Source organism: Tympanuchus pallidicinctus, unplaced genomic scaffold (genome assembly GCF_026119805.1).
Source record: "Tympanuchus pallidicinctus isolate F22 unplaced genomic scaffold, pur_lepc_1.0 scaffold8, whole genome shotgun sequence".
In the NCBI taxonomy this organism is placed as follows: Eukaryota; Metazoa; Chordata; class Aves; order Galliformes; family Phasianidae; genus Tympanuchus; species Tympanuchus pallidicinctus.
In genome coordinates, this window is record NW_026294802.1 from 7,061,936 (window position 1) to 7,076,886 (window position 14,951).

Below are 14,951 nucleotides of genomic sequence, written 5' to 3' on the forward strand. Positions count from 1 at the left end.
AATAAACGTTCTCATCTTAACCAGGAAAGACAATTTTTTTTCTTTGCATTTATTCTGCTGAAGTGGTTTTACTTTAATACTAGGTAAGTGAAGATTTAGTGAAGAAGGCAGGAAATGTAACAGTGACTCCACAGCTCATTAACAGAGGACCATGAGCTACAGATCAACCCAATGAAACATTTTAACATGCAGCAGAAAATCTTCATTAGGACAATGCAAACCTTGAATATTCTGTTCCTTACTGGTGAGTGCACTCAAGAGTTCAGAAAATCCAGTTCAAATCCTTGCAGTGAGAAAAATCACAAAAATGTGATCTGAACCCTACCCAGGCAACCCAGCTAGTGTATATAGGAGGGTTGCTCCAAAAGTACTGCCTCCTCTTTTATGATGTTGGCCCATGACATCAGAGGTAGATGGTGGTGGTTTGGCAGTAGAGGACAAACCTTCCTGACAATATTCTGTTACATGTTGTTGTCATGTAACAGAAGGCAGCAGAGGGGCAGTCTGACAAAATGGCGTCTGATATGGAAGTGCATATGAAGCAAAGGCTTGTCACTGAGTTCCTCCATGAGGTAAAAAATGATGGCTATTGACATTCATTGATGCTTGCTGAATGTTTATGGAGACCAAACAGTGGATGTGAGCACAGTGAGGTGGTGGGTGCTGCATTTCAGCAGTGGTGACACTGACATGAAACACAAGGCACATTTGGGACAGCCTTGCACAGTGGACATGCAGGCTCTTGTTCACTGCTGAGAACGTGCACAGCTAATGGCAGCATCTATGTTGAAAAATAGTGATTTGTAGATGAGGATTTGCTTTATCAAATAGTGTCATTGTGCTTTTCATAGCTGTTGTAGTTTTCATGGAAACAAATAGGAGGCATTACTTTCAGAGTGATCTCCATATAAATGAAATAAGCTAGTTTGAATATTTCTGAAATAGCTCAGTAACTTAATTCTCTCCTTTCCATATTAATCAAAACTATTCATTAAGCCTAACCTCGTTATGTAAATATTCTGGGTCATTCAAAATTGTTTGAGGCTTTCTTTTTTTTTCCCAAGATATTTAGCCCACAGTCTTTTGTCCCTTTTGTATTCATTCTCTCAGAACACTTGCATCAACAGCAGCAAGCAATTCAAACTGCCAGGCTTCTGAGCAGAGTAACAAACTGAAGTCAGGCTCATTATAACAGAAACATAGAAGGGAATCTGAAAATAACTCACTGAGAATTTCACTTGGCAGCTTTCCTCCCCCAGGTAACAGAGATCCCCAGAAACGTTTGTCTCCAACCACAGATGCTCTCCATTAACAGCATTTTCCTAAGAAAAGATTGTTAAACTGGTTTGTAAAATTCAGAGATGAGAATACATAGAAAAATAAGTTATACTTGATTTTCATCATAAATTTAAAAAATAAATAATAAATACACAAAGGCACTTCTTATCAAGTTAGATGATCACCTTTGTTTAAAGGATGCTGATCATGCAAGGAATTATATGTCCACCCAGAAAAAGTTTGCCCATGTTCTTCCCATAATGCTTAGTTTAATGCTAAATTTCATAAATGTGCAATGTATACAGAATTGTAAAGAAAGGAAAAAATCAACAGATGAAACAAAACTGTAACTACTAAAATTTCAATTGCAGAAGTTCCCAGAATTTGGGAACTGTGACCAAAAGTGCAAAATAACACAGCTTTAGAATAACAGCAGAGTTTAGACAAAGAAGAATATTTAAGATGTCTGGATCAGCACCATATGCTTATATATTATGCTATTATTCTATGTATACTATGCTATATACTTATGAAAACATCCAGAAAACATAATCCAGAAGAGACTAGACTTTAAGTTTTTACCTGAATGTATGCTATATTCAGAAAAGTAATATTTTCAAAATCTATCAAGCATACAGAAAGGAATGATTAGCAGGGTGATATCTGATTTTATTTCAACACTCTTCTTATTCAACCAAATAGATCTCACAGTTCTTTACCAATTCTTGGCCTGAGGAAATTTGGTTGTAAAATGACTATAGGTTTCACTCTACTGTAATGCTGGATCAAGTGAAAAGATCACGTTTACTGTACATTATTTGAACAAAGTGAATAAGCAGGTTTCTGCTCAGCCAGAATTAGACCATGATGGAAAACACTTTGACAGTCTCTGACATTTGGATCCCACACTGCAGAAGTCACAAATGATGACGCTTACCAAACAGATGGCGTCCGACAGCAGGATGCTCTGAAATAGCCATCTTAGATAAAATAATTTATTCAAAATTCTACTGACGGTTTCAAAGTGATGAAATGAGAAAATTTTTCTTGCCATGTGGATCTCTTAAGTAACGTAGAGAATCCGAAGCAGCAAAATCCTTTGTCTTCTAGAGAACAAGTGCGTCCACAGAAGCCAAACTGTTAAATCTGCACATGCTGCCTAACACAGATAACGTGCTCACTTCAAATAAACCAGAAGGAGAAGAACAATATGCATTTTTTCAAGGTCTGCTTGTCCAGTGGCGTGACTTCATCAGAAATCTTGCCACAAACGTCATGTTCAGTATTACTTCTCAATACAAGGGGCTGGATTAGTGCAAGGCTTGCAGACCAGTCTACTGCCATTACAATATCTTAATTTAGTGGTACACTGTTCTATACCTCCATTACTTCTTATCCTTTCATCTGTCTAAACTGTAGACTCTGTAGGACAGACATTCCTGAACTGCACAGTTCAGAGCATGGCAGTTTAAAGCTGAGACTTCTCAGTGCTTTCATAATGCAAAATAGCTCCTAACGACTCAAACTCACTAAGGCTTAAAGCCTTACCCAGATGGCAAATTACTGAGACTGGAAATTCTTCCCCTCAAGTTTGTTCTTATATTAAAGCAGTTTTCTCTGGCAAGAACTTTATCACTCTTGCAGCACTTCATGGAAGCCTAGTCACATCATGCTAATAAAATTACTATGCCCACAGTATTGTTCAAAATATTAAATTCCTGTCTAGTTTACAGAGAGCCAGACAAAACAAGAGGACCAAAGCAAGAGGATATGAATTCAGTGTTTGAGCTGCGCACATTCTCTGTCTGAAGAAATAACACAAACTCATAACCCAGTGCTGAATTTTACGGATTATAAAAGATGGTTAGTAAAGTTCAACTTGGGAAGCTATGAAAGCATACAGCTCCTGGGACACAACTTTTAATCAGGAATCAAAATTCCATTTTAAAAAATAGATTAAATTCCCCTTCAAAAAGACTGCACACATATAACTTGCCATCTAGGAATTCTAAAGTGGCCTATTTTCATAACCTAGTTTAGACTGAGTTTGTTCTCCACTGTTCCATGTTCTATCATAGATCCAACCTTTATTTTCCATCACAGTAAAAAAAAAAAAAAAAAAAATAGTCTACAGGGATGACCTTTCTAGTTCATGCTGTGAGAGAGTTCAGGCAAGACTAGATAATAAAAATGTAAATAAACTGATCTGGTAGGAGTGGCACAACTCCAGATATCCAGTGCCACAGGCAATTTTACAACACTGTGAGAAAATTAACCATCTAAATTCCAGCAAAATAGCATTTGAAAAATCCTCTTTCAACCTGAATTACAGCACAAAGCTGAGATTCCCCAAGAAGTAATACCCTACCCCAAAAAACTTTTGCTGTAAATTACCTTGTCCCAACAAGATCAAAAAGACTTATTTGAACTTCACTGTTATGAATTTTACAGGGCAGTGTCACTTATATGATCAGACATTTTGCTACTGCTAATGAAAATCAAACAGTATAGTCAAAGGAAGACACTTTGACCTTTTTCAAGTTCAATTTTTCATTGACTTATAATAGGAGGATATGATAACATTCAATACATTTATATGGAGCAGTTTGCCTTCAGCAAACTGGTATTTCCAATAAAAAGATTTACAGGCAGTATTCCACAATGTGCTGGGCAAAAGGGTACTCCACCTGCCAGCACACAGCTGACAGGGGTCACTGGGACCACCTCTAGTATGAGCTCTTGTTTAACACAGAACTCAAACACATTGAAGTCTACATCAACATCTGTGGACTCTGATGGAGACTTTTCCACAACAGACTTGAGTTCAAGAACCTTCTCATAAACAATTTGCAAGCTTAGCATATTTTGTATTTGATGTCCTTATGGCAGGTTTAGAAGCAAATGAGAGCTAAAGTGGCAGCCGTCCTCTTTTTGTCCCCGACCCCTCAAACTCCAGTCTCGCACTCATGCTGCTTCCCCAATGTCAGATCTGGTGGCTGTGAAGCTATACAAAAATCAGTTCAACTGCTGGGAAGAAAAGAAAAAAAAAAGAAGAAAAAAAATAAAAAAAATTACCAAGAGTAGTCAGATAAAGTGACTCACCCCATGAGCACAGAGCCCACAAGGGCTGGATCAGACACAAGGAGCGATAGGTGAATGGTGGGTAACAAAGGGCCAGTGTGTTTCGTACCAATTCACTATTAGAAGAGCTCAACTGATATTGCAATGCAAAAAAAAAGGGTCCAGGAGGCTCCTGGAATCCATTGATGATAACTTTCTGGTTCAGGTATTGGACAGACTGACCAGAGGTAAAGCATTGCTGAACATGCTGCTCACCAATGCAAAGGAGATAATTAAAGGTATTAAGGTTGGAGGCAGCTTGGGCTGCAGTGACCATGCTCTGGTTGAGTTTGTGATCTCAAGGAATGTGAGCCTGGCAAAGAGTGGCGTCAGGACCCTAAACTTCAGAAGACTGAACTTTAAGCTGTTCAAGGAATTGTTGGCCAAGATCTCCTGGAATGCTGTCCTTAAAGACAAAGACAGTGAGGAAAGCTGGCTACTCTTCAAGAATGCCTTTCTGGGACCACAAGAGCTCTCCATCCCTCTGAATAAGAAAGCAGGCAGCAGAGGCAGGAAACAGGCATGGCTCAGCAAGGACCTGCTGGGCAAACTAAGGGTAAAGAAAGGAGCATACACATTCTGGGCACAGGGGCTTGTCACCTGGGAAGAATGCAGGGATGCTATTCAGACTTGCAGATGTGGGATTAGGAAAGCCAAGGCACAGGCAGAACTGAACTTGGGGAGGGATGTGAAAAATAGTAGGAAGACATTCTACAGGTACACTGGCCAGAAGAGACAGGCCAAAGCGAGTGTACATCCTTTGGTAAATGTAAAAGGAGAACTTGCCTCAATGGATGAAGAGAAGGCTGAGGTACTGAATGAGTTCTTTGCCTCGGTCTTCACTGGCAGCCAGGATTCTAATAACATCCCTGAGCCCTGCATCCCTAAACCTCTAGGTAGGCTCACCTAAAGGGAGCCTACAAACAGGAGGGGAATCAACTCTTTGAAAGGATAGATAACTACAGGACAAGGGGAAATGGTTTTAAGTTGAGGGAGGGGAGATTTAGGTTGGATGTCAGAGGGAAGTCCTTTACAATGAGAGTGATGAGGTGCAGGAACAGGCTGCCCAGAGAGGTTGTGGATGCCCCATCCCTGGAGGTGTTCATTGCCAGGTTGAATGGGGCCCTGGGCAGACTGGTCTAGTATTAAATGGGGAGGTTGGTGACCTTGCATGTTGTGGGAGGGTTGGAGATTCATGGTCTTTGAGGTCCCTAACAACCCACGTCACTCTGTGATTCTGTGTGTGATTCTGTGAACTGTACTGGTACTGTCCATTGTCTTGGATAAAACAGGAGTGACCATGGCCTAATATTTTTCAGTCTGGGGAACTGGGAACACTGAATTCTTGCCTGGCTTTCCAGACCTTGCAAGTGAGCACTCAATGCCCTGTGACAAGGAAGAGCTCTGCTCACCAAAGCAGAGCAGCAGTGCTCTCCTGGCAGATGCAGCCAGTATGGTCTTCCAGAGAATTGTTCCTGATCCGCCACCACCATACTAACAGACAAAAATGACTTCTGTATGACATGCATTCCTTGAATATGAAACAAAGAATACACAATTCCCTCTCCTCCCCATCCCCACACCGAAATGAAAGAGAAATGGGAAATAACAAATGGGAGTTTGGGAACAGTGAAACTACACGTGCATGTGCTTGATCATATCTTTCTGTGCACATTTCACTAAATCAACCTAATTTCATTTTTTAAGTGCCCAAGCATGGTTAGTTGACAGACCAAGCATTACCATTTTTCAAGTAACTCCACATCTCACTGTTCTTCAAGCTGCAGTCAGTACAGTTTAAAGGCGATGCACAGAACATAATTTAATTTACCATGTTAAAAAGCCATGGACATTCAGCCAAACAAATAAGCCAGTTCTCCCAAATTTTAAGTTTTAAGGAACTGTAACACCACTTGTAATAGGAGGAGAGGAGCTCTGATCCGCTCCTGTCATAACTAGCATTTTGAAAAAAAAAAAAAAAAAAAAAAAATCCATTAGATTTCTAAATTGAACTATTAGGAAGGTTTTTTTTTTTTCCCTTTGTTAACACTACAGTGAGAGAGATGAGTCTTCTTATAAGTACACATTTGGGTGATAAAGTTATGATTAATATATAATTAGTGTTCATCAACACAAATTTAATTAAACATGTTTGTAAGCAAAAATGATTAGCTTTAGCCCTTTCTTTTTCAAGGTCACTGCTGAGCAGAAACAAGTTTGTTTGAATGTCTTTTCCCTGAAAGCCTGTCGCATATATTTTACTTATATTTTACCCTGAACTCTGAAATTCCAGTCTGTAATGTTCATGTTATAAATAATATCCTCAACATTGTTTTGATTGTATATCTATATGAATTTAACTACAAATTTGCATACTGTGAGAAAATTCTTCACACAAAAATCATCTTTTCTTTAATTATTATGAGCGTAATGGACGCAAAACAAAAAAGATCACAGAAACACAATCCTGCATAATTAATTTTTTAAAAAAAAGAGAGAGAGGAAGGTACAACTTTTAGACCTAGGTTTGTTACATTCTCTAGTTGTTTTCTGGCATTCTCATTTCTACACCCCCATCAGGGTTTCCCACATCCCTGCATCCATTGCCCACCCATATATCCTCTACTCATCTGTACATTGAAACAGAACAACAATTTTCGTCTTCATGGATAAGCAACATCTAGATGCTATCAGCTGAGATGATGATTCCCTACACTGTCATGAAACATTTTCTTGGCTGACAACAGCTTAACTTCAGTCCTTTTGGGAGCAATTGAAAAAATATTTTAAGAGCACTTTCTGTAATATCATCGAAACCTCTATACCCCTGAAAACATACAAATGGACACTTTATGAATATGACAGCCCTCCTTTTTTCTCTTTAGTTCTCTCAGGAAAGATCATTAGTTCTCCAACACTCATTAAAAAAAAAGTGGCAATGTAGAATTACAGAGCCTGAACACAGTGTTCAGAAGTCATCCAAACACAAAATTTCAGAATTTTTAGAAGTATGCGTGGAGCTTCTGTTCAGTCATGAACATTTTACTTTCAAACAGATCCTTGAAGAAAGCAATGTCTATTCACTGAAGTCCAGGATTGTAATCCTGCCATCTGCTTTGTTTCCTCTTCTCAGGATCCTGAACTTCACCATCTCACAGTCACAGTAGGCAAGGCTGCCAGTGACTTTCACAGTTCCTATAAGTTCATTTTTGTTTGTAATACAAAGTCCAGAAGAGCACCTTCCTTCATCAAGCTCCTCAGTCACTTGTGTCACAGTTACCATCAGTGTATTACAGAAACCTCCTGGATTGCTCGTGCTGCTCTTACAGTAAACATCAAACTGGTTTAAGTCACATTTGAAGGCCAGAGTCCTCATGTATGAGGCTTCTCCAGTTGTCTGAAGATCTCATATCATCTACTTCCTAAATAACATGTAGCAGGCAACCACAACATCACCTGTGTTAGTTTGCCCCATAAACTCTTCACAGTCTTATCATCCATTCCACAGCAGAGCTTCAAGCATGCTTGCTGCTCTTACATTGAAGGAAAACTTCCCCTACTCAATATCCTGGCTTCACCTTCCCTAAAATGTCTTCCTCTGTGCATTGTAACACTCCAGCTGCATGTGGTATTACACCATGTCTCTGTGATCCCATAGAGGTCTCAGCCTGAAAGCTTCTACTATTTAGTGGAAAGAACAAATGTTTTTTCTGTTAAAATGCCCCATGCAACTTAATAGAATCATAGAATGTTTTGGGTTAGAAGGGATCCCAAGGATGATCAATTTCCAACCTCCCTGCCACAGGCAGGGCCACCAACTTCCAGATCTGGTACTAGACCAGGCTGCCCAGGGCCCCATTCAACCTGGTCTTGAACACCTACAAGGACATAGCATCCACAACCTCCCTGGGTGGCCTGTTCCAGCACCTCACCACTCTCTCTGTAACAGATACTCTCAACCAATTAATTTTATAAGTTATCACGTATTACTAAATGCTATAATTTTGAACTTCTACTATCACAAAGCTTTGATGTTTGTTTGCTTCACTTCTTAAGGCCTAAAAGTTTCAGTGTTTTTTTTAACATGTACAATTTTTTGTCCAAAATTACAATATTTCTCCTCTGAAGAACACTCATCTTGCATCTAGATAACTCGGCTGTGCTTTAACAGTACTTAAAGAACAGTCCCAAGTTTTTTTCACTGAATACCATGAATGAAAGCTGCATGTTTTCAGACATCATCTAAGGGACTAATCTAGGGCTCTAAGACTGCATGGTCACAGGCCACAAACACCTACTGATGAGAAAGCAAGAGACTGGCATCATCAAATAAATGGTGGAAAAGAACAAAAAAAATAATGAGACAGCTTTGGCCAGTAGGAAGCTCAACACACTAATTTCCTAGTGGCTGTCAAGAATTTTGTAAGTACCAAAAGGTAAAAGGCAATATGCAAAAGAGAAATACAGGATGACTTTGCACCAAAAAAAAAAAATAATAATAATAATAAAATTTTTTAAAAAAATTATGGTTGTTTCCTTGGGAAAATGTGGCAGTATGAAAATAAAGACAGATCAAGATCCTCAGAGGTACACATGCACTATATGAGGTGCCTTGGCCTGTGCTTATTTGAGGATCTGGGCTAGAGTTGCTTATTTCATCATTTAACATGTAGGAGTGTTGCTTAAATTGGTGGAGGGTGAGAAAAGAGGTTAAGAATAACAAATATGTCACAGGGACTGACATTCAAGGTAGTTCCTTTTGGAAGGACAACTTCTGCATTTCACTGTAGCTATAGCATCACTTACTCCTGAAAATATATTCTGTATGATTCTGCTGTGAATAAATATTACTAAATTAACTACAAGTTAACTAGAATTAGAGGTAAAAAATATGATGAAATTGAGTATTTGCAAGTAAGAGAAAATAAGCATCAGGGATGATAGACAGTTATCTCAACATTAAAATATGTATTTTCTAATGTGAAGGGTCTTAAAAACATCAGAATTATCACCTCAATTCTGCAGCTAAATAGGCTGATGTACTGAAAGGCAAAGCAATTAATCTGAGCTCACTTACAAGGTCAGTGGCAAAGCAAGAAACAGAAATCCCACTCCCTGAATCAGTGTCCTGTTCACAAGGCCATCTGATAATGGCAAATCATCTGCAAAGAGTTACCAAAAATGGAGAACATAGCCAGGAAATTCTTTCCAGTTATTACTGTGAAGGCAACAAGAACAGATTTCTACTGCTTTTCTTACTGTAAATTCAAGTGAAAACTTCTCTTCATTGGAACTTTGGAAATTTCATCAGACTTTGGAAAGGTCTCCCATCATGGGTCCTTGGAGAACCATCGTGGAAATACTAAAGGATTGCACAGATGGGGATGCAACATGTCTTGATTAAATCTACCTTCTGTTGACTCACTACAAAGACTTCCTCTCTGGCTCTTATACATCTTAATGTAAGAAGCCATTCATTCTACCAAATATACACCTGGAAAGAAATATCAGTTTTTAAAACTTACAAGTGTATTTTTTTTTAATTGATATTCATTACCCATCATAAACTTTGATCCATTTTATCTTCTTCAAACCTCCAAACCACTTCTCTTTTACTCGTACTGCATCTCTAATCTGCAGAAATCCTATTCTCCCCTGCACTCATCAGTTATTACAGCTGGTCAGTCCTGGTTCCTCCCAACCTCAGATGTCTTCCACTCACATCCTGCCCCCTCCCCTATATGACACAGTGTTGCTTCACCTCTGCAATCAGTAGCAAAGAATGCCACTTTTAAGAAGGATAACTTGTGGGATTTCATGAGTTTTTGTAAGCTTGTTTGTTTTTGTTTGGTTGTTTTTTTAATTACAATTTTGAAAGATATTTAACTTTGCTGCACTTTGAAGAAATCGAAATCTGGAGGATCATTCAGAAAGCTTAGATCACTAAAAGCAGGCACATGTTTTAGCACCTTGCTGAATCAGGACCCAAATTTCCTGCACATAAAGATCAAGCATATAAACACAAGCTCTTATATGTGCTCTTTCAAACTCATTCTAGCACACTCCTATTTACTATACAGTAGAAAATCAGACTGAATCCAAACTCATTTCTTGCATTGCAGCCTGTAAAATTTTATTCCATTAAACTTCAAATGTTACAGCTGCACACCATCTAGAAAGCCATTCAGTCTTGGTATAAAACCATCTGAGATGAACCATAAGCCATACTCATCAAAAAACAGAAGTTGTCTTTATCCAAAGGACAGATGGATGCTGCTTAATGCCAGCTCCTTACTGAGAGCCCAGTGTAAAATCCACTGCATATTTTGCTTTAAATGAGACTTTTTTTTTTCACTTGCTGGCTTAAGGATCAATTTATTGATGTGCACTAACACATAACCACATTAGATGGTGCAGACGGTGCATAACCTGCCCCTTCTGAACTGGTCCAGAAACAGAATTAGGAGAAGCAAGACTGGGGAAAGAAACTGATGTTTTGTATCTACAGTCTAGCTTAGACCAGAAGTTCATCCATGTTTGCAAAGCATTGTGACCAAGGATTTCTACTACTGCTCCTACAGACCCTGCTAACCCAGCTTGAATGCTCAGCCTTACATTTTGGCTCATAAATCAAAACTACAAAATCCTGCCACATTAAAATTGAATCACCATTGGATAGCAGTCCTTGTCAAGAAGGCAGTGAGCAAATGTAGCCAGACAGTTTCCAAGACTGGAAAGTCTAAATAGCTCTGTCCAGTGCTGCTCAAGTCATTGTACATTATCATGTCTCTGCCTTCTGCTTGATTTCATAATGGAAGCGTGTTTCTAATGACCAGCACTAATTCTGACAGTAATGCAACTTCTAATGTTGTTTTAAGGTTGGAGGGAGCACTAGCCAGAGATACATTGCCATAGAAACAAACACCTACAGTCCACTCTAAGGCTGCCCTTGGTTCCTTCACAGGTCCATTGGAGATTGCAATGTTGAGGGAATGCACAGGAGCCAAGTGCTGGAGGCCTGACCTGGAGATTGCTTTCCTGCAGATTGAAAAGACAAAAAATAGATAAATTGAGGCTATAATCAATATAATTATCCAATATTATTATCCACCCCACTCTTCTCCAGAAGTCAGAAGAGGCAGCATAGCATCTAATTTCAGTTTGGGTTAAAAGGTGTTTGAGTGCCATCTCCTGCTAGAACAGTTTAGGAAAAAAAATGAAGTAATGTGATCACTGAAAATTACTGCTTAATGAAGATCAGTTACTCAACTGACGCTAAGGTGAAACATCAAACCCAGTGGGCTGCATGTGGATCTGTTTGCCAATTTCAGTGAAATCCTCAATTATTACACTTATTCTTTACATACCAGCAGATCCTGCTGAATGAATTAACGTGTAGTTCCAAATAGCTTTTACTAGAGGAATGAAATATGAGTTTATTCCCCCTCCCCCCCCCTAAAAAAAAATGGTGGTCTTACTTGGTTTGTAGGCTAGGAGAAGTCTTCCATTTAGCATCAGATTATATAAAATATGACACTAGAACACACCCTTTTTGTCAATATCAGCATGCTCATACGGTATTGCAGCTGCTTTCCCCTTAGTATTTAAATACTATCTCTGTGGCCCAAAGTCACTCTTTATATAAATTTGGCAACAACAGATGTTGACCAGCAGTTCTAGAGCTCCACAAGGATTGAGTTCATTTTCACCAACCAGTTTCCCTAGCCTCACTCAGTCTTACAAAATCAGCCTTGAATAGCAAGTCATTAGATGGAAGCACAAGTTACTGCCGATACACAGCTCAGTTTCTCTTAGATGGTTTTGTAAAATTTCATAGTACTATTGCACTGTCTGTTTTTGTACCTGATGACAGTGGCCAAAACAATCTCATAGCTTCAGCTGCAATAATTCAAAACAGGACAAAAAAAAAAAGACAAACAACAACAAAAACATATCAAGGAGAGATCCCTTTTTGTATGCCCTATGCACTCAACGCCCACATAGTGAAATGACAGTCTGTATAAAGTACATTTTTGTGATACCACTCCCACAGCACAACAGCTATTTATAGCATCTTCCAATCTTACCACTGTCTCATGGCAATAAAGGTCAATTGAGCCAGTAATGACAATCCAGGTCAGCTATATGCTAAATAAATCATTTCGTTGTCCTGAAAATAGACGGTGCAATACATATCCACAGTAAAGGAGCTTGGAAGCCTCATTGCTCATAATATATGTCCAGAAAAATGGAGTGGGCTGAATTAGAATGTCTTAAATTCTCTTTTCTGTGGGTAGCACAAACAACTGAGCACTTCAACAGCCTTTGATCATCCAGTGCCCCTTTCCACTTAAAACAAGCAAGACATTGACATTAAAAGATTTTTCCAAGATATTTTACATTTTAATAAAGCCCGTTAGAAGAAAAGTGACCAATGAAAAGACTTTTGCTTCTTGGCAATGTATCAAAACTGAGCAATTTAGCCACAATTTCAGCCAGGTATTTTAGCAGAATATAATCTAACAGGTCTTCTCAAGGACGAGACGAAAGCCTTAAAGAAATACAAGAAACTACAAAAGTATATTTTCAAAATTGACATTTTTCCTGCAAAGTGTCCAATATTTGGCAGCCTCCTTCCATGTTGATTTGCTACCAATTTGATTATTGTTTATTACTAAACACAACAGTACATTCTTGTTTCTAACCATATTTATAACATGACCATTTGTTTTGGTGAAAGTGGAGCTGTATCACGTTTTCCACCTTGCATCACTGACAGTGATAAATCCATCCAATGGTTACTTAGTCCTGCCCTCATAATAGAGAAGGTAGCTTCCAATTTGTGCAAAGCGTTCAAGCAAAAGTGGCTGAATAGGTGTTTGCAATTAATCTTTATCGATGAAAAACAACATGTTCACCAAACTCTGCTTACAGCCTATCACTTGCCAAACAATACAGCCAGTAAGGCTGCATCAATCCACGACATGAATTGAATAAAGCAATATTGCAATGAATATTCCAGGAATAAATTTATCTGACCCAGTCTGAGGACAAGGCTTCCAGCTGGAAAGCAAATTCAGCACACTTAGAAGGTAAATATGCCTAATGAATGGCTACAGACATCACAGCATCAAGCCTTGGATACTCTTTCAAGTCAGAATTAGAGACGTGCAAGCTTCCTGTAGCAGAAGCTGACACATGGCCCACATTCTCTGGCAAGTGGAGGTCAGGGAGTCTTTACGGGGATAATTGGCAGAGATATGTGCAAACAGTCAGCCAACCCTTTGTATGCCAGGTTAGATTTAGGGTTTTGGCTGGAAAGCCCACAAAACATAGGCATGACAATGCTTTTTTTCAAGTTTGTTTCAACACAAAAGCCTTAATGATTGCAGGGATCACAAAATGGCACAAACCAGTCAGAAATAATGCTTATACCTGAAGGCAAGCTCGAAATGCCCACACCTACACAGTTTCTTGTCAGAACTTTGTCTGGGGACAAAAAGACAGCATCAGAACACCATGTTCACTACAGAAGGCTTTCCCACAAATAAAGAGGTTAGACTAATAGCAAGCACATGATTTTCTAATAAGTGTAATGCAGAAGATAGAGGGAAAAATAGGGGAAAGAGAGAATAGAATGAATCTGATAACAGAGCAGATGCTGAGTATCCAAGAGACTATATCATATTAACCTAACTAGCATGTTATTCTACCTGGCACTTTTCCAATAGAAAAGTAACATGAGAGGCTTTCAGTAAGCCTTGCTAGTAATTTCCTCTCTACTCTGCCGAGTGCATGAATGAAAGCACAGCCTCAACAGGCAGCCTTACCCATGAAAGTGAAAGGAATCCCTATTCACCTGGTGAGAGACAGCCAGGAAAAGTGGATCTGTGCCTTCATGGGTCTTCAGACAATTAAGTCCACAATTTTCCTAAGAGGGGCACACCAGCCTGCTTGTAAACTCTGAACAAGAAATAAACACTGCAATCAACAGCAAGGAAATGTTTTGTCACACCATAATCTATATTTTTCTTCATTACTTTTGTAGATCAAGTAACAGTAATTTGTAGTAGATGGAATTAGCAATCCAACACACAACCACTGTGAAAGAGTATACATGCACATACATGTGTATGTCATTACATACATAGGACAAAAATATTTGATACTAAATCCATAGCTGGTTGGGGAAACTCCAACACAGAAGTTGGCTGTCCTGGAAACCAAAAGGAATCTGCCATTCAGGCTTGTCATAACAACTGCATTTAAAGAAAAGAAAAAAAAAAAATGAAAGAAAAATCATTACATTCTCATTTTGCTAAAAAGTCAGGCAAGATATAACATACTTTATTAGATCAAAGCATACATATTTGATTAGGAGAGATTTGAGTCTATATCCCAGGATTTGGCTTCATTGAACTTTTCCTCATCCTTGAGCATAAAAGAACTGTTCAATGAGTGGCCTAGACTGAGTAGTTATGCCTGAATCCTCAAAGACCACAAAATACAATTAGTCAATAGTAGTCACCCAAGTGTTTAAAAAAAATAATAAT

At 38.8% G+C, this 14,951-nt stretch overlaps 1 protein-coding gene across 6 annotated transcripts in view; it reads right to left on the reverse strand.

The window, feature by feature from the left end:
• DGKI (diacylglycerol kinase iota) overlaps positions 1-14,951 on the reverse strand; it is a 214,458-nt gene that overhangs the window by 124,227 nt on the left and 75,280 nt on the right. For 4 of the 6 annotated variants that reach the window (XM_052668696.1, XM_052668695.1, XM_052668698.1 and 1 more), the window contains exons 2-3: positions 11,328-11,436; positions 1,227-1,322 (exon numbers count right to left, since the gene is read on the reverse strand). In XM_052668696.1, coding sequence (XP_052524656.1) covers positions 1,227-1,322; positions 11,328-11,436 — 205 coding nt within the window. Of the gene's footprint in view, positions 1-1,226; positions 1,323-11,327; positions 11,437-14,228; positions 14,234-14,257; positions 14,362-14,951 lie in introns of those variants that run through there. The other 2 variants (XM_052668699.1, XM_052668701.1) reach the window with 2 other exon arrangements.